Source organism: Gouania willdenowi, chromosome 3 (assembly GCF_900634775.1).
Source record: "Gouania willdenowi chromosome 3, fGouWil2.1, whole genome shotgun sequence".
Classification (NCBI taxonomy): domain Eukaryota; kingdom Metazoa; phylum Chordata; class Actinopteri; order Blenniiformes; family Gobiesocidae; genus Gouania; species Gouania willdenowi.
The window spans coordinates 607,280-632,961 of record NC_041046.1 but is presented as its reverse complement, the minus strand read 5'-3'; the positions used below and the strand labels follow the sequence as shown (position 1 = coordinate 632,961).

The 25,682-nt window shown below is 38.8% G+C and overlaps 1 protein-coding gene across 2 annotated transcripts in view; it reads right to left on the bottom strand.

Moving 5' to 3' along the window:
* Positions 1 to 4,905, bottom strand: part of adamts18 (ADAM metallopeptidase with thrombospondin type 1 motif, 18) — an 82,307-nt gene extending 77,402 nt beyond the window's left edge. For both annotated transcript variants that reach the window (XM_028436573.1, XM_028436580.1), the window contains exons 1-3: positions 4,624 to 4,905; positions 4,294 to 4,390; positions 3,034 to 3,350 (exon numbers count right to left, since the gene is read on the bottom strand). In XM_028436573.1, coding sequence (XP_028292374.1) covers positions 3,034 to 3,350; positions 4,294 to 4,390; positions 4,624 to 4,725 — 516 coding nt within the window. In that variant the 5' untranslated portion in view covers positions 4,726 to 4,905. The remainder of the gene's footprint in view (positions 1 to 3,033; positions 3,351 to 4,293; positions 4,391 to 4,623) is intronic.
* Between the last annotated feature and the right edge of the window lie 20,777 nt (positions 4,906 to 25,682).

Below are 25,682 nucleotides of genomic sequence, written 5' to 3'. Positions count from 1 at the left end.
ATAAACACAGTCCATTTCTTTGTTTCTCAAAAAAGAGCCCATCCAGTTTCCCTGGGAGTTCCATCCAGACACAATAAATTCATATTGTTCTTGCAAAACACTTTCTATCAAAGCACCATTCTCCCAGCCTGGCACAGATACCTCTTAATGCATTACATCAACCACTTCGTATTTCCTCACCATGATTTCTAAACCTGGATTAGCATTAGCCACCACTTTCTTGTGCAATGGACCTACCCAAACACAATCTCTCATTTGCATTTAATTAAAAAAAAATACTCCAAAAAAGGCGATTAGCTGAAATGCGAGAGCAGACAAACAGCTGGTTCCTGAGCAGTAAAAACTGAAAAAATAGAAAGTGCAAAGCAGTTAATTCAGTGACTTCTACTCCTTTACGTGTCACTTGTCAAAACATTTCACAAATAAAATAAGCTGATCTGCGAAGAAAAAGTCAGAGTAATGGAATCAAATAATTGACAGCCCAAAGGTCGGACTTGAGAGAAGCAAAGGAAAAAAACAAACCTCAAAAGGGGTAAAAAAAATAGATCAAAGCATTACTAGTGGCCCCATTCAAATACAATCAGGACCCAATCACATTGTGTCCTCGCAACGCTTTAAAGAGAACGGGTCAGTGGCGTTTTATTGTGAGCAGGAGCTGGCCTAATCAAAGGGACAATGCCAAGATTAGCATTGCCAGCCAGGCGCCTCAAACTTCACCCTGGCTTTAATTGCTGTGAACAAGTAGGGACGTAAAGGCAGGGCAAACAGAGGACAAAAGAGCAAAGCGGATGTAGGTGAAGGAGGTAGGATGAGGTGAGGTGGACGAGTGTATTTATTTACATTTTATCTTCTGTATAGGTCTTGTTAGGTAAATATGAATATTAATGCTACAACAAGATTCCAGAACTGGCTAGTGGAAATGTGTGTAGTTACAACAAACAGCTAGCAATAGTTTGATCGGAAAGTCTTGCACAATTATAAATTCTGTCATATCACAAGATGAAGATTTCTCAACTCCGATTTTCTATGATCGCGAAAAAAAAGAAGGAATAACAGAAATCACGTTTTGAAACGGATAAATCCATTTTTTCCCCCTCTCTCCATAACTATAATCAGGCCCTGACATGACAAGGAAAGGATTCGTTTGTTGGCGGTTTTTTAAGTGTCACGATCAGACATTGTAAACCTTTCGCAAAGTAATCTTGTGTGATTTTCAGCGTAACGCTCTCGGATTCCAAAATCTGAAGCATATAAATGTAAAATGAATATGGTAGTTGACTCCATTAAGTATCAACCCTATTTAACATGTTTGGTACAATATCAGAAAGATTGAAAGCAAGTAAAGTCATCTAAATAAAGAAAGACGATGACACGAGAAATTATGCGAATGTGACACGGAAATGGTTATACCCTGAAATGGAGAAGCAACAAAAATTAGATAGCAATGTAGGCTACTATCTACAGCAGAGATGTATCCTGACTGAAATCACAAAAAGGAGTTGATGTGTTCTGTAATAAAGATATTATTTCAATACACAATAAAATTGTTTAATTTTTTTTGAAGAAATTTTAAGTTGATAAAAGCTATATTTTCAGTTACACCAGCAAAAATAAGCTAGAGCATATTACTTAAAACTTTTCAGATGCAGACTTCTATGAACAAAACAAAATCAGTTTAATCATGAAAATATAGTATTGCTAAACTAAGACATGTTTTTTTTTTTTTCATTGGCTATCAAGTTGCTATATCCTAATAAAAGTAGAACTTTTAGCATCACTATGGTTTTCATGTTCCTTTGTGAGATTCCATTGGTTTGGCTTCCAACAATATTGAATGTATATCTACATTTTGTGACACTTAATTGGCCATAGGTGTAAAAACAATTGTGACTTTGTGCAAATACTGTGCATTGACTTTGGTTTACCTGTTGAACTTAAATCCAATTCTTTCAGTTTTCACAGGAAAGCCAGAGAAAAACTGATGCATTCACTCATGGGGAATGATCTAATACTGGTGTTTAACCATTAAAAGTAGGGATGTAACGATTCACTCAACTCCCGATACGATTCGATTCACGATACTGGGTTCACGATACGAATCTCTCACGATTTATTTTACAAAATGGGACTGTACATAAATGACTGAAAAATATTCCTTTATTAGGGAAAATACTGTACTATTTTACTTTTATTTTTCATTCTCAAAAGAGTCCCTTGATAAACTATTCAAAACGATGCAATTTAACTAAAAAATAAATCTTGGATGAAATAAATAAAGGAATAATACAAATGAAGAAGAAGCCTATTATTTAAATTCTGGTTCTATTGTAAACAATGCAAAACTGCATAATAGTTCTTTTTAAAAGTGCAACTGAAAATGTATTTTGTGCCTTAGCAATTGGACTTAAAAAAAAAAAAACAGTCATTGCACAGTATTTGCATCAGATATTTGTTTGGACCAGCAGAGGGCGCTGGTAACCCAGTGGTCGGTTGGGATGCAGATATTATAGCAGTGAAGAAGAGATGCTATGCTAGCAGACAGAGCTAATAGAAAAATGTGACTTTTACAGATATTCACGTAATATTACAGATATTCTTTCAGTGCCAAAGGGGTAAGTAATCATTTATGAACATGTTTAAGAGTAGAAGGCGGCCAGAAAGAAAGTATTAGCAAATTACGCCCGCTACCAACACTTCTGGACAGCGCCCTCTGCTGTTTAAAAAAAATACTGCGATTCAATTTTCACAGCATCGATGTAAACCGTGATACCTATGAATCGATTTTTAACTGCCTTACGATTAATCGTTACATCCCTAATTAAAAGACATCTTCCGTGATCCTTCAATACAGTGGTGTTAAAAGATAAAAGATGGCTTTTAAGACAACACAGCATGAGGTTAGGGAGGAGTGTGAATTTTATTGTGAATTAATTCTTAATCTCTAACCTGTAAATGGAACTGTATACGAAATCTGTGGAAGTGTCTTAGACTTTTCTGCATGATTAAAACCATGGTTTACGGTCCAATACTTACCAATCCAGAACATGTTGATATCGCTGCAGAGGAGGCCGTCCGGTTGCGAATAAATCCCTGATACAAGCACTGGTGAATCTCAGGAGCTTCACTTGTTAACCGGGTGATGCCATTTGCACCGACAGTTTGCACGGTGAACCCTGGGCCGACCACGGTTGATGGGTACAGGTCCAGGTGCATGTCCTGCCCGTAGGCTGAAAAGCGGTAGTGTAAGGAGGAGGTCAGTGACCTCTTGCTGTATCGGCGCCGTCTCATTACATCGTGGGTCAGGTATGCACCATTAAAGTCCACCTCCGCAGGTGTCACAAAGACATAGTCTGATGAAAAGAAGCAGGACATGTCTGATCAGAATATATACAGAAACATAATATGAGATAATGTATTTTTCTGTTGACCATTTTAAATATTGATCAAGAAATAGAGATGTCCCCATATAACTTTTTCCTTTCCAATATGATACTGATATTGCAGCCTTGTGTATTGGCCGATACCGATATTGATCAGCATGAATCACACATACTTTTATTACTCTTTTTTTTTTCCTTTAATAAAAGAATAATAATTACTTATTTTGTAGTGTGAAATGTTAGAAAAAGCTTGCACAAGTGATGTCACTCAAACAGAGAACAATAGTCAGCAACAGTAGGGATGAGAAAAACTGGCCCATTTATCATTAACCAATTAGTTACATTATACCTTCAACATAATATCTACAGTATTCTACAATTGAATAAAATACACATAAAATGAATTGAAAAAAACTAAAATAGGAAATTTGAATCTGATATCCAATATTCGTTTTCAGGCTTATATCGGACCGATATCGATATCGGATCAGGACACCCCTATCAAGAAATAGACATGCTTTCTGAAAATATACACCTGAACCCATCAGTTGGGGTAATACTGGGATGATCCCTCTGCCATTTCCCTACAAAGTATGTAAATCACCTCCAGAGCTTATCCTGGACAAAGCAGCCAAGAGGGAATCCCTGAATAAGCACTGCACTCAGTAGCCTGCATAGCAGCTACAGCTATTACAAACATCTCAATGGGAGTTCCTAACATATTTTAACACATAAACAGGTCACATTCACATTTGATGACCTACTTGTGTTACAACTACCTGTGACAAGCAGAGGTTTTCTCTTTGGCAACCACTGAGCAGATCTCAGCTCATTTTATTCCCATTCTCTATATAAACATGGACCAAAGCCAGCTGGAACTCACATCACTGGATGTCAGAAGAGACACACTCACCGTGATTTAATCCATGGCTGCTGCTGCTGCTGCTGCTGCTGGAAGAAAAGCTGGCCGAATTACTGTGGGAGGCATGTGAGCAGTAAATGTGCAGAGTCTGCAAAAGCAACCAAAGGGGAAAAAAAAGTCATTTATGGACAGGTTGCAACAGGTAGTTCTGAGTAAGTGGAAGCAAAAGTGATCATGAAAGGTGGGAAAAAAGAGTTAGAGATTAGTTTAATCTGAGAGCACTTTTAACAACAACAAAACAGTTGATGTGAAACTATGTCATCTCGTTTTTTTTATACATGCAGACAATAAATGATGCATCTTAAATGCAGTTTTACATGCCTTGATGAGATTCCAGGATAGGAGGGCAGAGAGCAGCTTGACTGAGGTGCAGCCGACCAGAGGGATGGGCAAAGTCCATATCAGAAGAAATAGGTATTCCATGGTTATCACGTATTGGTTCACAGCATCCCGTTACCTTCTCACACAGCGCACAAGTAGTGATAACCAGAGGCGGCGCACAGTGCATGTGGCCCGCATGGTGGAGGGAACTGTGTGTGTGTGTGTGTGTGTGTGTGTGTGTGTGTGTGTGTGTGTGTGTGTGTGTGTGTGTGTGTGTGTGTGTGTGTGTGTGTGTGTGCGCGTGTGTGCGTGTGTGTGTGTGTGTGTCCCTACTTCGGCCCGTCAGGTGAAGTCTGCAGGTTGCAGCAGCCCCGAGTGCGCGCAGAGACGACGCGCACTCATGAGTGTGTGTGTGAGTGTGTGTGAGTGAGTGTGTGTGAGAGTGTGTGGAGCAGCGCTGACTGAGCACTCAGGCCGACTCTGCCATAGACAGGATGGAGCACGAGTCAGCGAGCGACAGCCAATCAGCGGAGAGCATCACTTCCACCAGCACATCAATCAGATTCTCATCCCGACAGCCACTGCTGCGTTCACATGTAGCTCGGAAATCTCTAAATTTACCTGGGAGTTTTAAAAACTCAAAGGAGGTAGATAGATAGATAGATAGATAGATAGATAGATAGATAGATAGATAGATAGATAGATAGATAGATAGATAGATAGATAGATAGATAGATAGATAGATAGATAGATAGATAGATTATATCTATGTAATAAAATCTAAATATAGAGAAATAAATACAAAAAGCTGAGTTGAGCATTCATGTTTCTTTTTGAATGAAAAGAGATTGAGGTTATTTGGGGAAATTTGCTCTTGACACCCTTTTACCCGTTTTAGCCTGTATTTTGTTTCTCAAGCAGGTAAAAGAAATTGTGACTATATGTAAGTAACTAGTCCAAACTCCACTTTTATTTTGGTATTTAGTGCCAAATAGACATCTGTCTTCTAATCTCGCTGTTTGGTGACAATAGTTTACTGTACAGAGCCAGAAACAGACTGTTTGCTTAGTGTAGGCACTATTGTGGCAGACTTCATCTTTTGCACATATGATGTATTTACAAATCATTGCTTTACATAAATGTTCTCTTTGTCACACAGCCACCAGCAGTAAAGTTTATATCCAATTATATTTTATTGATCATGTATTACTTTGAATTAGCTTCTAAGTTAAGACCCCACAACCATATAACTGCTAATATCTGGCAAAGAGGATATTTTGTGATTGGTGGAGATTGGTGCTCTTTTGCAAAACTCCTGTGTGTGTTAGTGGTGCGGCTCTAAATCAGGGTGTTGTCCAGGGACCACAGATGAAAAATAGCCTTCTGGCTAAATCTGGTACATTTTCTATACTGTACACTTTTGAAAATATGGATTCATGGTTTCTTTTTTAACGCACTATAATTAAATGTCCAATAGCTCCTATTTACCCATAATAAAATATATTCAGGTCAACCTTCTCAAAACCTACAGAACAAACACTTTTAGAACATCTCATTTCAACTTAATGTAAATCTAACAATAACACAAGCAAGTACGTAAGGGATGAGACAAATCAGATATAAAAAACTTAGACACTCAGATTACCGCTGAAAAAGAGAGTTTGACCAAAATGGCACAAAATCTAAATCATTAACAAATAAAAATAATTCTATTTAAAATATTAAACTTAATACACATTAAACAACTTGTATACATATACCTAATAAATCAAATAAACAGACACTATAGACCCCTAAAATAATATTGAATAAATCAATAAACTTTGTATTGCTTTATATCAGCACTAAATGTTATCTTTAAATAACTATAATAACTGATTGTTTGATTTGTAAATGTAAAACATCTTCTAATTAAAAGAATACTGTAAGATTTAAACTTTTGAAAACTGTGCTTTGACCACAAATGTCTTAGTAACAAAAAAAGACACATATTCCAACCAAAGGAGGAGAAACACGAGGAAACAAAATAAAATCAATGCTGAGAGAATTACGTTTGAGGCAGAAGAATGAGCCGACTGTCGCCCACAGCTGTGCATGAGATGAGTGCCTGTTATATCCTATTGACTTGATATTGGTGTTGATTCATTTTCTGTTGATCTGGAACAAACTGATGGATTGATTCAGCAAAGCAAAACCTCTGATTATATCTCTCTGTATGCAGTGTCAGCGAATGAATATGAGAGTATCTTAAAACTCTATAATGTCCCTGTTAGATAAACCAATAAATAAATAAACTAATTTTAGTTCAGGGGCCAAATAGAGCAGTTTAAACTCTAGGAAAAAAAAGTACACAAGCCACTGTCAAAACTCAAGAGATAAGTGATAGATATCAGTACCTGCCAGTGGGTGTAAATGGACTTGGACTTGGACTTGGTAAATGGACTTGATTTTATATAGCGCTTTATCCCCACACTGAAGCAGTCTCAAAGCGCTTTACATATCAGCTCATTCACCCAATCACTCTCACATTCACACACCAGTGGGACAGGACTGCCATGCAAGGCACTAGTCGACCACTGGGAGCAACTTAGGGTTCAGTGTCTTGCCCAAGGACACTTCGACACATAGTCAGGTACTGGGATCGAACCCCCAACCTCTCGATCAGAAGACGACCCTCTACCACCTGAGCCACGGTCGCGGTGTGTACTGTAACTGTTCCCACTCAGCATTCTTGAAGCCAAAATATGGTGCTTAGGGGTTCTTCCATCTTGCAAATTTGACGGAATTTGGAGCCAGAACCTGCACGGTAGAGTCCGGCGAGAGGAGCCCTGGTAACACGCCCCACCCATCTAGCGTACTGCCCTGATGACTTACTCAAGCCCAGCTACGCCAAGAACATAAGTATCTTTCCCACTGGAAATTCTACCAATGGTTTGTTCAGATCAGATGTTAGTACAAAACCACGATATCTCAACTCAAACATCTAGTTAAATGGTGTCTCGGCTTTCCTTCACAACATAAGTACTATTCACAAAAAAAGATACGCAAGATCCGCGGCTGTCAATCATCGGCATATGTGACGTAAAATCCAGTTTTTCAACCTCAAAGAACTTATTTAAAACAAACTTCACAGAAAAATGAGCACTTGAACACAAAGTAGGGTGATAATAACTAATGATCACAGCAGAGTTTAGGGTTGGAAAAAAATTATGTGACGAGTATTTGAATTTTGAATCTGTTATCATTGAGAAGGCGGGGTTTATGAGCTATACTGCAGCCAGTCAGCAGGGGGAGCTCTAAAAATAAAAGCTTCACTCCATCGAGGAGCTTGTCCCATCCATTCTTTTTACAGTCTATGGTTCCTGCAGGATCTTCCCTAGAATTTCCTAGATTATGTGACAATTTTTTATTTATTATGGGGGGAAAGTTGTGGAATAATTTAAGAAAAATTGTAGCATTGTGGAACAAATAACGATAATAAAACAAATACTGCTGTCATTACTTTCCAATAGAAGCATTGGAAAATGTGAGCCCCGGTAAATACTGTGGAGACTCAATGAACTTGTGTATTTGGAGGGACTGAGATATCTACAAATTTTTACTTTCTTATGGAGGCTGAATTGGATGCTCTAAAAGGCTGAATTTGGCTCTCAAACCTTGAATTTGACACACGTGTCCTAGATGATTTTCCATGTAAAACATAAATAACCTCAAACTCACGCACACTGTTGCAGTGTTGACAGACAATGTGCTTATTTACAGTGTGCTTGACTACCTGTCTCAAGCCTATTATAGCCTCTACCTTTCTCATAATATCTTTGACCCTTTTTGCTGTAGAGTTACCAGGCAATGACATGCTAGTCTGTTGTTTGATTTACAAAAAGTATTACATCACATCTCGTAGCAAGTGGAATTATAAGCAGGTTGGTTTTCTGCTCAGGGATAGAAATAGACTGTAAGGTCTCAGCAACGACCACACTGAGATGAGATCCAATCCATGAGACTTCTATTCTGGGAACAAAGTGTGACAGGAACCAGACTCAAAAACTCTGACAAGTTGATGAGATCTGACAATTACCATACAGTGTTATTTTCCCACAAGAAGGGACGTAACTTGAGTATGGTATGAAAGAACCTGTAAGCAAGGTGACCGTCATATCTCTTTACAATGATGGTGACCATGACTGTGCTTTATGTAACTGTAAACAAAGAGAAGGAAACATGTTCAATTTTGGTCATGTAATCTTGATAACCATATGTTTTTATAATCTCCACTCTGGATTTCAGTTGTGTAACAGAGTGAGAGAAATAAATCCACATTCCCACCAACCACTGGGATATACCTGCTTTGGGATCAGTGTGACAACATCCCAAGGTAATTAAATTCCCATTATGTGGTCTTCAAAATGTAAGGAAGTATAGAAGCTTTACTAAAATTGTACTTAAGCTAGTTCAAACTTCTCATGGAATCAAGAAAGAACAGTCCTAGTACCATTAAGTGTTAGAGGCAACCCACCACTAATAGTGTGTTAAAAAAAAATTAATGAAACCACTAAAAAACATATGAACTTGATTTTAATAGAAAGACGATTTTTTATTTTACCAAAACATATGAGTTTTACATTACATTCCAAAGTGATGTTGGCTTTTGTAGCTCAGGTTTGTGGGTGAAATCCAACAATGGACAAAAACACATAGGCATGTGTCGACATGTTGGGTGTGTGTCAACTTTTAGAATCCCAACAGTTGGTGATGCACAGGAAACAAGGAAAGAAATAGTAAAAAAAAAAAAAAAAAGAGGAGTATGAATGTCACTGATGGATGATTTGGTCAAAAGTCTTTTAATTTCACATTGAACATGTTTAACACACTGCAATAGTACAGACATCACACGACATGTTCACCTAAATTTGAAGAAGACCAATCAACCAAACAGTGAATTTTTTACTCTAGGCTTTTAAATGAGGAAAAAGTTCATTTAAAAAGGCATCAACTTGGAGTGTTGATGATGTACTAAATGAGGATATTTCACTTATTGCAGAAATTGTTGTTGTTTTGTTATTGTTATTATTATATCAGGAGTTTTATATGAAAAACTACTGTGGTACATGCCAGGCTGAATTGTTTGTACACCACTGCACACAACACACATACTCCACCATCAATAATGTCTGGATCACTTTTTCTAAATCAATCCATTTTAGAATCTGTGGCTAAATTATAGAAAGAAAATACTTTTCTTTGTTTGTTTTGAATAAAATCCTTACTTATGTATGTCTTAAAGTGAATGGTTTCAAATGTGGATTGCATGGTAAATGGTAAAATGGACTTGATTTTATATAGCGCTTTATCACCACACTGAAGCAGTCTCAAAGCGCTTTACATATCAGCTCATTCACCCAATCACTCTCACATTCATACACCAGTGGGACAGGACTGCCATGCAAGGCACTAGTCAACCACTGGGAGCAACTTTGGGTTCAGTGTCTTGCCCAAGGACACTTCGACACATAGTCAGGTACTGGGATCGAACCCCCAACCTCTCGATCAGAAGACAACCCACTACCACCTGAGCCACGGTCGCCCTGCATGCTGTGTTCTGATGAGGAGTGTGGAACCTCTTCTATAGTATAGTATTGTGATGATGAGTTTGGACAACAGTTTGTTGTGCTTAACATTGCTGGCTTTATTTGGCAAAAAGATATTGAACGCTGAGCGAAAAAAGCTTCAATCCCACCTTCGCCACCAAAGCTGAATCAACGTGAACTGATAAAGCAATGATTGGAAAAAAATATTTCTTTTTCACTGCCTTGAATTATGCCAGAGGTCAGCAATCCAGGGCTCTGGAGCCACCTGTGGCTATACTGCTGAGTAAAGTTGCTGAAGCCTCCAAAATTCACAGAGTAACACTCTGCTTATTCGTAGACACATTTTGTTTAATGTTATTTCTTAAGACACTCATTGCAAGTTTCACTCAGAACAGAAGGTTCTTGCAACAAGTGCCTCGAGTGGTGAATAAAATATATTTTCTGTGTTGCCTCATGTGGTACCGAGGTGGCCATCTCCTTCTGCACTGATCTTCATGGGGAGAGATTTGTCTCAAAATTATTCACCAATAGATCCACAATTTTCAAATGTATTTTCCAGATTTTCTCATGTTTTTCAGATCCAAAATGATATCCGCAATTTACACGTGTTTACACGTTGCGCCACCGTAGCGGCAAATAAATGCGTGAGATCACAGCATATGCTCAATTCACAATGGAACAATTTAGGTTTATTGACATCGTAGAATAAAGCTAAATGTGAATTGTTTTTATCCACATCATTTTTCAAAAGTACATTGTCAATAATTTGAAACATTTACCAAATGAATTGTCTGCAATACTACAACAAAATGCATCATTAAAATACATTTTAAAAACTGTTTTCCACTGTAAGAGCATACAACACAATTCATTTTGGGAGCATTGTATTGTTTATTGTATATGTAATTTTGACATTCTTATTGTGTGTGCGTTCATTGAATAAACCTGACCAGACGACATCCGAAAAAAACGTCTTCTCAATGTTGTTTCAACATTGACTTGCTCAGTGGGAATTAAGGCTCAACATTTACATTATAGATCGCAAAGCATAACAAATGGTACTGAAATACACCTTGTTATATACTGTACATACATACTGACTGTGGATAATAGTGAATAATGATTAGTAATAAACAGCAGCGCATACACGCATGCTACATGTCTGTGTGTGGGTTTTGAGGGCTGATGAATGTCAATATCAAGGTCCAGACAAGGTCGTGGTCATGGCGTTTAGAGGCCATGATGTATTGATGTACAGATGTGGTTCAGATTGACCAACGTGATATAAATGTGATCTGGAGGTTCATGGACGTCGGATGTTTAGTGGGCAGATTCACACACGCTCTGCGGACCCACATGTGTGTAAAGCACCATCCCTCCACTAGGGGGCAGTCTGAAAATCTGAAAAATGCATGTAAAAATTATGGATATATTTGTGGATTTTAAAAATGTGTGGAAATTGTGGGTCTATTTGTAAATATTTTTGGGACAAATATCTCCAGCGGGTCTCTGACTCTAACGGTAAATGGCGGCACACAGCCTCCTGCCACTCTCCACCAAACAGCGAGCTGGGCAGTCAGATCCATCAGCTAGAAAGAATATCTATTGGAGCTCACAAGGAAGATGCGTCCATCTTCCAGGGTGTCCTGCTATGGCTCATGCCCGTCCAGCATTGTAACCTCATCAGTAATGCAACAGCACACACCGGTTACCCAGCTGCATACCTTATAGAGCAGCGGGGGACCATGTTGTTCACGCTGCTGAACTCACTGTTGAACCGGTTGGCCTTTCCACTGAAATTCACCATCATCAGACGCTTCTTAGAAACAGAACAATGGCCGTCTGAGAGCAACCTGAGGGTTAATTATAATTCATTAGAAAGGTCACCAGTATAATCAAAACACCTAAACCTGCTCCTCATGTTCCAAATTGACTAAGTATTTTCCTGTGACACACACACACACACACAATCACATTTTGTTTGGTTGTTTGTTTGTTTTATTTTTATTTATCAATAGCTTAGTGGCTCTACGTCTGTTGTTTACTTAGTGGATGGGGTTTAGGTGGCCCTTTGAATGCTAATGGATGCTAATTCGTGATTCAGAGGAACAACCATTAATAGTTTCCTAAAGAAAAACTGTATCACAGACTTAATTTTGTGTCAGGCACCGTAAGGATTTTATTACTCGTAGAGTGAGTCTTTTTTGCTTTCTCTACAGACGGAACACACTCATGGTAGAGACCTGTTGAAAAAAGAATATTGTGTTGAATATTGGGATGTTTTCTTTCGCTTATTTTAATGTAGGACAGATTTACTGAGTTAAGAACTTCATTTTTTGGTCATTCCAATTGTATTCCTCAGGAATACATGAGCTTTCCCCAGTCTTTCATCTTTCTTTACTCTGAATTTGTTTGCTTGTTTCCTTGTTGATTGTGTGGCACTTTTATTACCACCTCAGGTTTCATTTGATTGTAACTTCAGCACCAGCCTCTTCTCCCCGTCTGTATCTGGTCCTCATTTCAGACCTTGTAATTTTCCTAGTGCTTGTATTTGTGGGGGTTTCTTTGGTTAAATTTCTGTGTGTTTGTCCAGGATTATTTTCAGCCGTGTCCGCAGTTGCCACTTTGGCAAGCATCTGTTTGCCTGTTACTCACGCTTCACTCTTTATGGCCTTGAGTGATCTCTCCATATGGCCAGAAATAGAAAAGAATCCAGACAAGCCACATGTAGGATATGTACCCCAATCCGCCATAATGATGGCCAAGGCTCATTATTGGATTTGGGGAGCAAACGGATGCGGTTGGACTTAGTAAATTAGTTACTGAAGTTAAAATGGCTTTTTTCCTATGGAAAAGTTTGTAATTTCTTTTTTTAATTACATAATTTTGGGGTGTGGAGAAGGTAAGGTAGGTAGGCATATTCTTGTAATTCTTTGTATGTTTCTATTAACATATAAAACATATGTTCATTAACATGAAAGAATGACATTTTTGGAAAAACACAGATCAATGTTTCCAGGGAAGCCATGGAATAGTGATGGAGTGGGTCGTCCAATAACCGAAAGGTTAGGGGTTCGAATCCCGCTCTATCCAAGTCATTATCGTTGTGGCACTTTACCCACATTGCCTCATATGAATGGGTATGAATTGTGCTAGAATGTTGGTGATGGTCAGAGGGGCCGTAGACGTGAAATGGCAGCCACACTTCAGTCAGTACGCCCCAGGGCAGCTGTGGCTACAATTGTAGCTTACCACCAAATAGATGAAGGCTGTGAATGAATAATGGTTTCTGAATGCGCTTTAAGTCTCCTTGAAAAAAAGTGCTATATAAATCTGAGCCATTATTATTATTATTTTCTCTATCAAGAGTCTATTGAGTTCATGGACACTTCTAAGAGTTGTATACTGTACATACTGTATATGCATTGCGACTTCTTCTTTTTCCTTGTTCTCTTAGAAAAATACCACCTGGTCACAATAGTTAGGCTATAATACTTTCTTGGTTTCAAAAAGTATAAAAAATTGAGCTGGCATCACATTTTAGTGTTTATATGTTATGTATTCCAGTCTTCTACCCCTGACCGGCATCAAAGATGTGAACATGTATGGTTTTAGTCATAGATGCTGCACCCAGAATTCCTATATATCATTGGAGTCATCAGTCAGTGAACATGTGGTGAATCTTTAGTTGTAAAGCTTTACAGTGAATATATTTGCCTCAAATGATGTGCACATGGCAATGATGCTAAAAAAGTTTGACTCTTTTGAGAGAAAAGGTTGATACTTCTTTTTTTCAAAATTTCGAATTTGAATAATGGTAAAAAGCATTATAGTTTGTTAAATCCTACCATTTAAAACAAATCAAAAAGTATTCCACCTTTTGATGTGTCTCTCCATTATGACACCAGCTGTTTGAATTGATGACTATTCGTGTGCATGGAAGGGTATATGCCGTACATCGGCACCACAGGGAACTGTTCTGGCAGCTCTCCTGTTTCTATTTCAACGTTGGACTTTAAGTGTTACCCGGAGTCCTGGTACACTTGACATGATATATAGTAGTTGTTTATCTCTGTTCTGGATCATATTTAAAAAAAAAAAAAAAAAAAGGGGTAGTATTGTGATTTCTGACTTACTGCTCACAAAAAAGACCTGACATATTTGTCTGTTTTTACATTTTACATCTTGTACTTCAGTTTTCCTAACAATTCATGTGTTTTATTGGCTGGCTGGTATTTGGTTAGTTTACCGAAGTTCATATTAAGCTAACCAAAGTCCTGAAAAGTAGTTTCTTGAAATAATATTTTGGGTAAATATTGCTAATAGCTGTAATCATCATATAATTTGCTGCTGGGAAAAAAAAGACTCAATAGTTATAGCTACAGTATATTTGTGTATCTAAGATGGGATTTCCCCTACTTTTACTTTGAAGTCAAAAACATTATTACATGAAAGGAGAGATGCCATCAATTGTCAGCCAGGTGCCATGTGCTGGGGGAGAGCCACAGAAACCATTTCCTTTCCCATTAGCACCTGGAATGTCTGCCTTTGATGTCAGGTAACTTTGCCCTGTGTGTGAGTGTTTTTGTTTGTTGTCAGGAAACCAAAAATGAGAAAACCAAGGCCGAAACACCGAAATAAATTATTACGGCAATGATTAGTGCCATTGCATTTATGGGTATGAATGTGTACTAGCCTCACTAAATTTAAAACATTGCAATTCTATGAATTATTATTAATACTTCAAAGAATATATCAATTAAAAGCATATGTAAATATTTATTTAACACCAACATTCCAACAATGCACAACATAAAATAAAATGTTTAACTTGACCCCACTTATGCATCCATTAAATAATAATGTAAAGGCCTATAACTGATTTAGTTTCTGAAAGAGAGTCACATTAAATATATTATCTTCTAGAAATACAAAGTGAATTAAAGTTAAGAGACAAAAAGCGGCTTCTCTGCTTCATTAGTGAAGTGTGTTCTTGACTCTGAGAGCTCTACTTTCCTTTCCTTTCTAAGCAGGTTCTCTGCATTCATTGAGCTGTGGATCATTTCTTGTGCACGTTGCTTTAATCCCATCCAAGTAATGATCTTTATAACGTGGGCCAAGTACAGTCGTGATGGATCACGGTGAAACATGTGCTGAAAGACTGAAGCTGAATTCATGCTGCTGATGCGCAGCCATACCTCAGCTGTGGTGGTACACACTGTGTTTGAAACGTCACGTTTCTGGCTAGTTTTGGTGAGAAAGGTGTTTGGTGAAATTTTTTGGTGCATCACTGGTGCATATGTGACAGCTACGGAAAGAGTTAAGAACAAGTTGTTCAGCCATTTTTCAACATAATGTATTTAGTGCCAGAGACCATTCTTCAACTCAACTCCTCAGCATCCATTTGTGTGTCTTTCCCGCACTAATTGAAACACATCACCTGACAGTTCATTTAACGCGCAGCCCCCGAGCCTGATGCCAACCCATGTTAAAATGATAGAAATCTAGGCAGAATAAGGTTTGGACAAAGATTTTCAGCTCTATTGTGTACACCCCTAAACTGCTAAAAAGATTACCGTAATTTCTGGGCTATAAAGCCACATTACAATAATTTAGCAATTTTCTGAAAAAAATCCACACAAATGCCACAGCGTAACATAGGCAGCACCCTATTGGCTGATGAGGGTGCCCCTCACACTACTCAGCCAATCAGAACGGGCAGGAAGGCGGGCTGCTCTACTCAAGTTAGGTTTCACAAAAGTGTCCGTGTTTCAACTGATAAGTTTCCTTTACTACATGAAGTCAGCTCCTCACTGCCCCACGTCTACATATCAGTCTATTTAGAGCTTTTATGGTCACTTTTTACTGGAACCAGACTGATATACCACTTCGTCCGCTCTTCTTACCGTGAACTACCGCGATGCAACAAGTCGGAATCTGAGTCAGAATACGGACGCGATCGCTTCTGAACAAATCCAACGTGGTGATTTGGCAACTTCCTGCTGTTATGCTACTATTACAAACTGGCTGACTTTTACTGTAGATGGAGCAGAGATCAGAACAGCCTGGATATAGCCTGTATTCAGGCTATTCTGATCTCCACTCCGTCTGTCCGTCCTCCTTACAGAAGCGTCTCTATCCGCCTCAGAGTCCAGAGCACCGATCAATCCTGAACAAACCTAACGCGGTGATTTAACAACTTTAACAACATTTATCCGTGTCGTTGCTATGATGAGGCAGTGTGCATCATGACAAAATGAGTGATCAGAATAATTCAGTGCAAGCAAGAACAATTTAATGTTAACACTTTTATTGTTCCACCTGGTCTAATGTGACGAAGCTAAATTTTGTGACGGCATGAAGCTTATAAAACTGGGAAAAATCCACAATTTATTTTTCATTGTTTAAGCCGCAGGATTCAAAGCGTGAGAAAAAAGTAGCGGCTTATAGTCCAAAAATTACGGTAATTACTGAACTAACATGTGTATTTGTTAATCCTTTTTGTGCTTTTTTTGTCAGGGCAGGAACTGGAAAGTGTACATAAACTACATACAAGGGTTGCAATACATCCTATCAAACCTCTTCAGAGAGCAGTTCATTATTACACTTTTTCCCACAAGACTCACACAAGCGCAGACATCTATGTGAACAACAATTAGGCAACGGTGAACACTGTGGAGAGGAGTAGAGTAGCTAGAGTATTCAGCCTAATATTGGTGTGGATGATGCTAAATTGGAGAGGTATAAACATTGCCAAGAAACTGTCATCATCATCCCTCATCAGCTTTGCAAAGGGAAGGAGATGCCCTTAGTAAAGAATCACTGGACCAAAATATTTACCAGGCTGACTCAGGGGTAATCTTTTGATATCTTAATGCCCCTAAAGAACGAGGTAAGCCTGAGCCGGGGATAAGAAGGGGTAAGATTTGGTGGAAGAAAAAAAACAGCTGCATCAAAGCCTTTCTTTCAAACACTGAGGAAGGTTTGTTCGAAAAAAAATGGCAACATAGAACTCACTTTGTGTATCCATCAGACAGTGAAGGTTTATGACGGTATCTCAAATTTGTGCCGATCATATAAACAGCGATGCATTACCTCATTCAGTCCATCCCAAAGGATCTGTGGGTAAAGAATAACAGAGTTGTTTGTTTTGTATCACTAAGCACATAAAAGGTTGCCAATACCAGTTAAACAAGCTCACAAAATCAAAAAGTCACTGGCATCAGGTGACAGGTGATAAAAAGAGCTAATGTTTGCAAGAACCACCCAGTCAGCACTTTTCCATTCATCTAAGCAGCCTTTTCAGAATGTCTGGAGAGGACAGTCTTCCTTCTTTTTATCTGATGACAGGAGATGCCTTCAGGTCAGATGTGAATTCTAAACTTGTCCAAGCATTGCTGAGCATCATAGCTTTGTGGAACAAGAGCCTTGTATAAAGAAACCCACATTAGGTTCAAGAAAAAAAGAGTTGCGTGTAAGAAAAGTCTGTTGTTTCTCATTCATCGTCATACAGATAGTGTGCACTGCTAAGATCTCCAAAATATTCTGGAAACGTGGGTGAACAGTTGACTGGTGGATTACTGTGCAGAATGGTTTTAAGACATTTCTGCAGAACTCCAGCTGTCTACAGCTGCTACACTGAGAGACACAACGGTATTATGATGTGCATGTCTGCACATGTGACTAAACACATAAGACACAATGATAAACCTAATAATGATAATTAATTGTCTCCATAAATCGAGACTTAAAACCCACTGAATATTTAAAACCCAATCGATCAACATAATTTCTTGAAGTTCAAAACAGTTTCCAAGACCTTCAGTATTACCAGATTTGTCCAGGAGGAAATTATCCTTTGATCAAAAGGACTTTGAGCACTTACCATCAAGTACGTCATCAGGCTCATTTATTGTCATTGAATGTAAACAATGAGCACTTGATAAGAAATCTCAGCACAAAAAGAGGAGACATCTTTTGCTCCATGTCAAAGATGTAAAATGAGCAGGAGTGATCGTCTTGAGGATTGATACAAGCAAATTGCATGGCAGCCTTTGGAATATGTACAGCATGAGACAGCTTTTCAAACACTGGGTTGGTATCTCTACATTGTGGGAACTATTATGCAAATTTACAAAGGAGGATATCAGTGGAGATGCTGTATTGTTGGTATGTTCTCCCTGACTCTATTGCAATAAAATGTCATTTCATTGCATCAGAAGTCAGAAAAACACTCAATCTCCATGACTTTCACCCAATTTAGGTTGTGATGGTTGTTTTTGATGTCTACAATATCAGAAGCAGGGTCGTAATGTTAGTGAATGCTAACAAAGTAAAAACAAATGTAAAATGTTTATGACAAAGCTAGTTAACAGTTTGCCAACATTTAGAAGAAAAAACATAAGCTGATGTTACTGTAAATTACTACAACTCTGATAGCTCATTGGCTGGAACAAAGATGACTTACAACAATTAAATCAATGGCCAAAGTAGCTCAGATTGCACTGATTACCTCAAGTAGCTGGTTCTCAGTAATGGTCAGAAACTCCCAAAACCATATAATATTCCCAGTGACAAATGATTTTCAGATATCTCCAGATGGCTATGGCCCGAAATATACTTATTTCTCACGGAGGCTCAGTTGTGTTTAAAAATCTTTAGATGCATAAAATATTGAACTGTGTGGTCATGTGCAAAACTTAAAGTTTCATAACACAGGTTCAAGTGTCCTGCTCAGCCAGAGACAGATACTATAGACAAACCTTGTGGATGTGGATGTAGATGCACAGGGATCCAGGGTACATGCTAACAACCCTGGGGACACTAATCTGTAATTTTAATGGCCCAGAACATGATCTTCTTCTTTTGCTTTTTGTGCAGTTAACGCCAGAACAACTACTTGTCATTCTCTTTTTCAGCTTAGATCTACTTGTAAACAATGAAAAATGTGTCGTTTTCAGCCCCTGGCTGCGCACGCATATCTTTGATGACAATGAGCCCTATTCTCCCGTCTGGACTTAAGCACTTTTTTACGCACCTGCAGTTACGCGCCTCTATCCTGCACGTATTCTCCGACCAAGATTCCTGACACACCTACAGCGCGTAAATCAACCAAAAGTGCGTAGTCTGTGAATGAAAGCGGTCTGAAGCAAAGAAGGAGGACTGGGCCATAATGTCATTATTTTTGGGCTGTTTAGAAATCACAGAACATGGAGTTTTCCCAACGCTTTTAATTAAAATCCATGAAAACAGTAAAGCACACTATTAATTTGTAATGATTTTGTTGATAAACAGTGTAACATGTTGATTGGATCAGAATATTTCAGTATGAAGATCGGACACATTTTCCTATTTGAGCCACAGTTAAAATCTCTTTATCCCCTCATATTAACGCCAGATTAACGGTTATTTGTGTGAAAAACCAGATTTTATTAACTTCTTACAATCCTGCATTCAGAAATGATCAGCACGTATTACTGGTCATCATCATCATCATCATCGTCATCATCATGATCATCATCTGCCATCAATGTTTCACTGGTTATATTCTCTTGTAGTGGATCAAACTGTGACTTTACGTTGTACACAGTGTCGCTTTGGATAGATTCTTTCTGGGAGTCTCTTCTGCAATATTATGAGTCTGTGTGGCTTCGATTATAACTAAGTCTATACTCTTAGTGCAGTATAATGTTTCACCTTATCGGAGCTATGTACTCCAGGTTCAGAAGCGCGTAAGAGGAAAAGAACTTAAAGATGATATTCGGAGTTTCTGAGAAATCTATTTTTATGTATGATTTTTTTGAAATGCAAAAAAACACCGAACAACTCTTTTACTACGGTTTACTGCCAATAGTCATTCATATACGTTAATGTATATAAGTCCCTTCTTTGTCGATATAAATGGAAACAATCGCCGAGCATGCCCAGCCAATAGGCTTCAACGTCCTGTTTTTGAGACTGTCAATCAAAGTGAATGCAGAACTGTGCACTGAAACAAGGCCGCGCGTCACAACAACAAACAGGTAAATATGATTTTACCTGCATAGACTACAAGCGGAACAAATCTGAGCCGGAGCAGCGGGGCACCACGGAGAGCGACTATGTCATTTTGAAGTCCATCAAACGGACATGAAGTACAACAAAACAAGAGAACAACAAAAACATTAGGCTACATGGTCACTAATATTGAAACAACACAATTTCAAAGCAGTTCAGCACCACTGATATCAGTAGCTATAAAGTTTAGTAAAACTGGCACAGCAGCCCACATGAAGTACTATAGGCATACTTACCACTATTTGAATGGCATCCTTTGCTCTCTCATTCCCTATGGACAACATGGCAAGTCCACTCAGTCTCTCCTGTCCCACTGTGCTCCTCAAGTGGTTTTTAATAAGTATTAACTTGAAGAATGAGCGGGGAAACCCATTTCAATGTGGAAAAACATGAGACACCTGACTGATGTGCGCACGCTTACTTGGTACAGAAACCATGTTGTTTACATTTATGACGCTTGAAAAATTGAAAAATGGCAATGAATGAACCACTGTTAAGGCTCAAAAATAGCTTGTAGTATATAGTAAGCTTGTCATCTGAGGACGCAGTCGCTTATTTAAGGAAACTCACTTTAAGTACAGGTGAACGATTGCGGGACCCATGCAGCATTCCCAAAAACGAGTGGTCATCCGATGTGCGCTCTGGCCCGATGTTTAATAGAAAAACCCAGTGTATATACGAAAGAAAACCAGAAAGCATACAAGTCTCTAGATGCTTATAACTACTTGTTATGAACAGGCAGGTAGGCGGGCTGCTGTACTCCTGTTAATAAAGGTTTCCGTGTATTTAGATTTCCGAGGAAGACAGGCAGAGGGCCTTGTCGTCATTCTTTTTAGCCACACATCGTTGCTGCATGGAGGCTAGCGTGGTGCCAAAGATCCCTTATGCTTATGGGCATGTCCAGGATGTCGCTTCTTTCCCCATGTTTTATTAGTAATAATTGTGTTAATTTTGGTTTTTACATGTAAGAAGCTACCTCTGACAAACAGACAGTGAGAAGTTGGTGGCTGTCTATGAAAATACTGAAACTAGAGCGAGAAGCCATGACCCCCACCACAGAGAAAGATGCTTCAGTGAACCGCTTCAGAGCTAATGGGATAATGAGGTCCGGCCAAGAGCAACACATTTGGAGTTGTGTTCTCTTCATCACGCTTCTAACCCAATGTGACAACAGGCAGTGCCCTTCTCTCTCTATTTTAAAAGTGGCATCCGCCAGTGCCCTCTGTCTGCCATTGCACTCTCCCCGCCCATGGCCTACTGTTTGTTGGCCCTGCATTATTGGAGGACAATTAACTTGGCCCTGCACAGTGGGAATTCCCATCGTAAGTCATGGTGTTTCCCTTGCCCCCCGCTCACAGACAAATAAGGCCCACCCGGAACCTGGTATGACGTGACTGAGAGCAGATCCTCACTTGTAATTTTAATGGCTGAGTAAACCAGGCTATCTGTTTGATTTATTGATATAATTGCTGACGAGATCTTGGCTGAGATAGACATGATGTAATTTAGTTGAAGTAATTTCCTACTATATGAGGAGACAATCTACTTTTCCAAAATTTACCTGTTTGCAATTTTTTTTGAGGATTTTTTAAAAATATGGTCAAACAACAGCAACATGTGTTAGTTGGTCTCTTCACTCAGCATTTGGAAGACAGTTTGTTCAAATGTATGCTGTAATCCATTGCAGGGACTCAGATGAATAGCTGACATTGTTCAACAATGAATATGAAAACCACGTTGTAGATGACAGTGTTTTTAATTATTCATAACACTGACAAGCCTTTGGAAGGATGGCCAGGAACCAAAACAACCAAAGCAAATGCATAAATTTGTGCTGAGACTCAACATGGAGGGAGCCCAAGAATTGTGGTAATATGCCAATGGTGTGATAAACTGGAATCATGTTCATCTACCCACAATACCCCACAGTTCATACAAGGATAGGCTCTGGGATAGATGTTTGAACATACTGGGGGGTTTTTTACAATTTATGACAACAGAAGTGATAAAACAAACTTTTGCAAGGGTTACCTCAGGAAGAGCCTTCATCTGGAGAAGTTGATTTAGAAGTACTAGTCTCCATATTGATGAATCAAAGGCACTACAGAGACCAAATCACTGTTTATAATAATGTTGCGAATTTGAACAGAGTTCCCAGCCAGGTCAACCTCAGAAGTTGAACCCTATAAAGCAGAAGCGCTAACCACTACATTAGCATCATGCTTGTGTTTCCAATTATCACCGAGATCAAAATCCAAGCCAAATGTTTCAAAAGAGTTGAAAAAGGCTGCCATTAAATGCTCAGCATATGTGAAACTCCTTCAAGACAAAACGACATAACAGATAGCAGCACTATGGCCATTTGTAGGAATGCTAGCTTAGAGCAGCCCTGGTCCTTATAGGGACTAAATGGATTGATGGAAGAATGGTAGATTAAACATGACATCTGTATCATTTATTCATGAAATGTATTTGAATAAATAAATAATCTTGTGTCTGCTGAGTTGTTTTCATTGAGGTAAACACAGGTAAAATGAGCCTGTCACGGGTCTTTCTGTCATTGATGGAGGTTGTGGAAGCAACATTTCTTCTTTGTCTGCCTGTCAGCAGCCGCAATCCTCTCTCCTCCACCCTGGAAAGCTGCAGACAAACATGGAAAGAGATGGACAAACCAAAATTACAGCTCCGGCTGCATTCTAAGGATAAACATGTCTTTTAAAAATACATCAAGCACAGCCAAGCATAGAAAAGCCAGCAGGTTCACCAAGCAGCAAGACGAGGGGAGGCGAAGAAAATCTGCTGTATTTAGAAACCGTCTTTTGGAGTATACTCTCATCTGCTGACTACTGTGCAAAGATCTCAATTTGTGGCTTCTTTGACAAACCACCAGTGGAAAGGCCACCCTTTATTGTATGTATAAATATGTATTGCTTGTTTGTAGAATACACCACAAAGTAGAGGGGTGACAGAGAGCATAAGAGAACTTTGAACCACAAGGGGGTCATTTACTTAATGGTAAACATTGTATCAGTGGTACAGCAATCATAGAGTAGCATTCAATCTAAAGTGTTGAATTTGGGGAACTATTGAGATGGGGAATCAGAGCTTCTAAAGACATCTTGGCAAGCTGGAACTTTTCTTTTCTCTGAGGCTCACAAGCTATGATGGAGTCACAAAAGATTCAGGTACTTCATTAATATATTTCATATATACATACCCTTCTACACTTCTCGCCCCATTACTGGAAATAACATCATGAGGGTAATCAGTGAGATGGGTTTCACCCATGAGAGAAAAGCTTTTCACATGTACATGAACAAGACAGGATTTCTATACACAAGAAGGTAATATTTACCCATAAATGGACACAGACACAGACACTGGGAGAGACGCAAACAGTACCAACAAACTAAATCTGGAACTAATAAAGGAAAAAAAAACCGTCACTGAAAAAGAGCCCCACTGAGCCTATAGTACCTACAACTTTCCTAAGACAAGGATAAATTCAAACCTATACGCCACAGAATCAACTGAACATACACAATTCAAACACAAAACACACCCGCAGACTTTGGGCCTTGACCCCCTAAGTCACTGGTCTCCTCATATGTTTCACACTAATAAATAATTTAATTTGAATCGTTAATACACTTGACCTTTTAAGCTTAATTCTGGATTGGCAATGTTTAAAACTGTAAGCCAAAATTAACAAGGTCAAAAGTGTTCAAAGCTCTATTGTTTGTATTCCATTAATCAGCTTACTGTTTGTAAGTGTGATTGTTTAAGATCTTGTTACAAGGCTCACGTAAGGCATTATTAGTTGATATCTTAGTTAATGAGTCATTCATTTTCAATACCAGGTGAAGAATAGAATACATTCTCTGCTGGATAATAAAGTTAGCATTTCGGTGGAAAGCGACTCTGGTACCCATGACAAGAATTAATTCACACTACCTCTAATTTAAATTGTGTTAGGAGGAGAACTGTGTCATGTGAAAAACCTGGAAACACTACACAAGAAGGAGAACTTACAAAACCATGCACTATTTAATCCAAGCTATTATAAAGTCCATACAGTATGGTCCCAGGTCTTCTTGTTGGCCAAGATGCTAGCTACTACACTAGAGCTGAAGATCTTTGCTTGAACTGGGTTCTGTCTTCATACACGGGCTCTAGTCGGGCTAAGGCGCTCCTCTGTAGATGAGCCGTAAACTCATGTGTTTCAATAAGTGCGAGAAAGATCCACAAATGGATGTTGAGAAGGTGAATCCAAGGCTCATTTATTAATCACTCCATCCATTTTCCAACCCACTTGCTCTTTTTCAGGGTTGCAAGGGTCTGCTTGTGCCTATAACTCTAGCTTTTCTTCAGGCACTGAACATGGATAGACTCTGGTTACAGCGCTACACTACACTACAGTTCCCTGTGTTTCATTGGCTAATAATTTAAAGCTAATGAGAGCTATTTTTATTTATTTTTTGCTTTTAACAGTACAGTGTACCACATTTTTCTCCACCCTAGACAATGTTAGAAAAAACAGATTTTGTTGTATGTATCAAATAAAATTGAGTGACAGTTGAGTGTCAACCTCAATTACCTTACTAACCCTTCTGTCTGAATTAAGACCCCCTCCAAGGGCCCCATTGTCTGGGATCAGTATATGTGTAAAGCCTCCTCATTGGCCAACAGGCAACAATGGACAAAGCAAGTCCAAGTCGTTGTCACTGTTGACTTTTTCATCTCCTCATGGTGTATGCGTGTGTTTGTTAGCGGGTAAGCCAATTTGCTTTTTTATAATCAAAAGAAAAACACAGAAGGGAATAAAGCGAGAAGAGGACAAAAGATGTAGGGCCTCAATGATGAAGTGACCTGAAAAGAGGTGAGATCATTCCAAAATAGGATTACAAAGCCAGCCACAACCCCATACACTAGCTTTGTTGTCTCCAACCTAATATGGAGCAGGATATTGCTGCACCATGCAGTTCTTTTATCATGTGGTCTCAATCCTGCTGAGTTTGTCTCTTTAAATGGGCAGAGTCTCCCAAAGACTATCACCAACCAAGATGTGTTTAAAGTTAAACAGCACATATTAAAAAAAAAAACACAATACAAGGCCAATCTGGAAAATGCTGTCAAAACAGACTGAGCAACAAGTGTTCTTCATCTTCACTCTCCCTGTGCAGGGGAACCCCCTTCCTCATCACTTTTAATCCCTCCATCCTGAAGGGCAATAACCAGAGCAGTCTGAATCTGTGTCAGTGAGTCAATGAGATGCAGTTCTTCAATGTCTCTGAGCAAAGCGTTATAAAAGCATTGATCACGGCATGGCCACAAAGTATCAATGTTCTAGTGAAACCTCAGTTAGTTTTGTTTTCAAAATGTTTCAAGTTGTGTGTCTTCCAAGAGATCTGAGCA